This window comes from Sphaeroforma arctica, assembly GCF_001186125.1.
Source record: "Sphaeroforma arctica JP610 unplaced genomic scaffold supercont1.5934, whole genome shotgun sequence".
In the NCBI taxonomy this organism is placed as follows: domain Eukaryota; class Ichthyosporea; order Ichthyophonida; genus Sphaeroforma; species Sphaeroforma arctica.
The window spans coordinates 1-1,801 of record NW_014034624.1 but is presented as its reverse complement, the minus strand read 5'-3'; the positions used below and the strand labels follow the sequence as shown (position 1 = coordinate 1,801).

Here is a 1,801-nt window from a genome sequence, read left to right as displayed (position 1 = left end):
ATATAGATATATAATTATATATATAGATAGTTGGTATATATATATATATATATGAATGTATATTTTTGTATGTGTATATGTGTTTATATATGAATACATATATGTGCTTGTGTGTGTGTGTATGTGGGTATGTGTGTATGTGTGTAAGTGTGGGTGTGTTGATGTGCGTATGTGTGTAAGTTTGTATGTGTGTTTGTGTGTGTGTATATGTGTATGTGAGTGTATGTGTTGATGTGTATGTGTGTGTATATGTTTCTTTGTCTACCTGTCTGTCTGCTTGTCTTTCTGTATGTGCGTATGTATATGCGTGTGTGTATGTGTTTTGTATGTGTGTATGTATGTATGTTTATATGTATATATGTTTTTATGTGTGTTTGTATGCATATTTGTTTTTACGTACGCACGTATATTATGACGATTTTTGTACAGTATCTTGGAGTCATAACTTTCCTTTTTCACATTTTTCGTTTCCTATCGATCAGTTGTATACAGCTTCTCCGGTACACCATGATCTCACCAAGTTCACGTTGCCTAGGAACTTGGCCCATCTAGAAGAGTTGGACCCGTTTTTCCAACATGTCTCTATCCACCGATTTGGTCTCGGCGGTATTAAGATCGTAAGTATGAGTTCGATGACGCGATTTTTGCCCCGAGGCTACAATATTTTGCACATTATATTGTTTGTGAAGTATATATGTTCCTGTGTATACATGCTGATAGTACCTTCATCACTGTGCATTCCCCTATCTGTGTGCCAGGGTGGCGTAATCACTGGAAGTGATAGTACTATGATTTCATATGTATGTATTGGATATCGGGTAATGCACCTTTAGACAATGGTAGATTACGGCAGTTATGTTCATTTTATAGTCCATTGCATGTGGATGTATCTTTATATTTATTGTAGGCAAAAATAGAGACATGCATTAGCTGTGCTCAATTGTCGTCCGAATACATATACAGTTACTAGTGGGGTATATTCAACTATAGGCATAGTATATAAATGTTATATGAATGTTGTGCATCTACAACTACTCATTCGTTATTTATTCGTTACACGTATAGATGTGAAGTACAGCCCAAAACGTCTGCATATACAGGAGTGTACGATCACTGATATATTTTAATGTACGATACCAAGTCAAAATGAGTCTATCTGCACTCATAAGAGCAACCTTATTGACGAGTAACATGCAGGCGGGGGCAGAGTAATGGGACCACCTGTATGTTGGTATACATCCGTACCCTTAAATTATCTACTACAATGTATGACTTCTGTATATACAGTATATGCCCAATGGTTAGTATATATGCCCGCACTTACATTTAAAGAAGAATCATGAATGTGTCTGTGTATTCGGTATTTACACTCGCAGGAACAACCTCGGGTGACGAGTAACAATCAGGGGAATGGAAGGTGCCGCCTCTTATCACAATAAGCAAGACCTCCAAGAACATCAGTCTGTGATTGACTTCTTGGAGGTCTATCTCTGTGTGTGGTTGATACTCCCAACAACAGTATATTTTAACCTACTCACACTCGCATAGTAGTAAAATATATAATCACAAAGTTTACGCAATACATGCCTGCACTTACAGGAACAGCCGCGGTTGGCGAGTAACAGGCAAGCAGGAGAATGGTGTATATTGCGCTGTGACAACTGTGCCATGGACATATACGCAGCGGAAGATGCGCACTTGCCCAAGGACAAGAGGGGACTTGGTAGTGGACAGATGCTGGTGTCTATGACACTTACGGTATGTTGGTATTTGTTGCTTGTTGGCTTATAGGGTATATACA

At 38.4% G+C, this 1,801-nt stretch overlaps 1 protein-coding gene across 1 annotated transcript; it reads left to right on the top strand.

Moving 5' to 3' along the window:
- Window positions 1-1,599: 1,599 nt before the first annotated feature.
- Window positions 1,600-1,758, top strand: SARC_15316 (hypothetical protein; the record flags this gene model as incomplete). The annotated part of the gene is made up of 1 exon (XM_014290557.1): window positions 1,600-1,758. A coding segment is annotated over one exon (159 nt), but the record flags the coding sequence as incomplete, so codon positions are not given.
- Window positions 1,759-1,801: the final 43 nt, after the last annotated feature.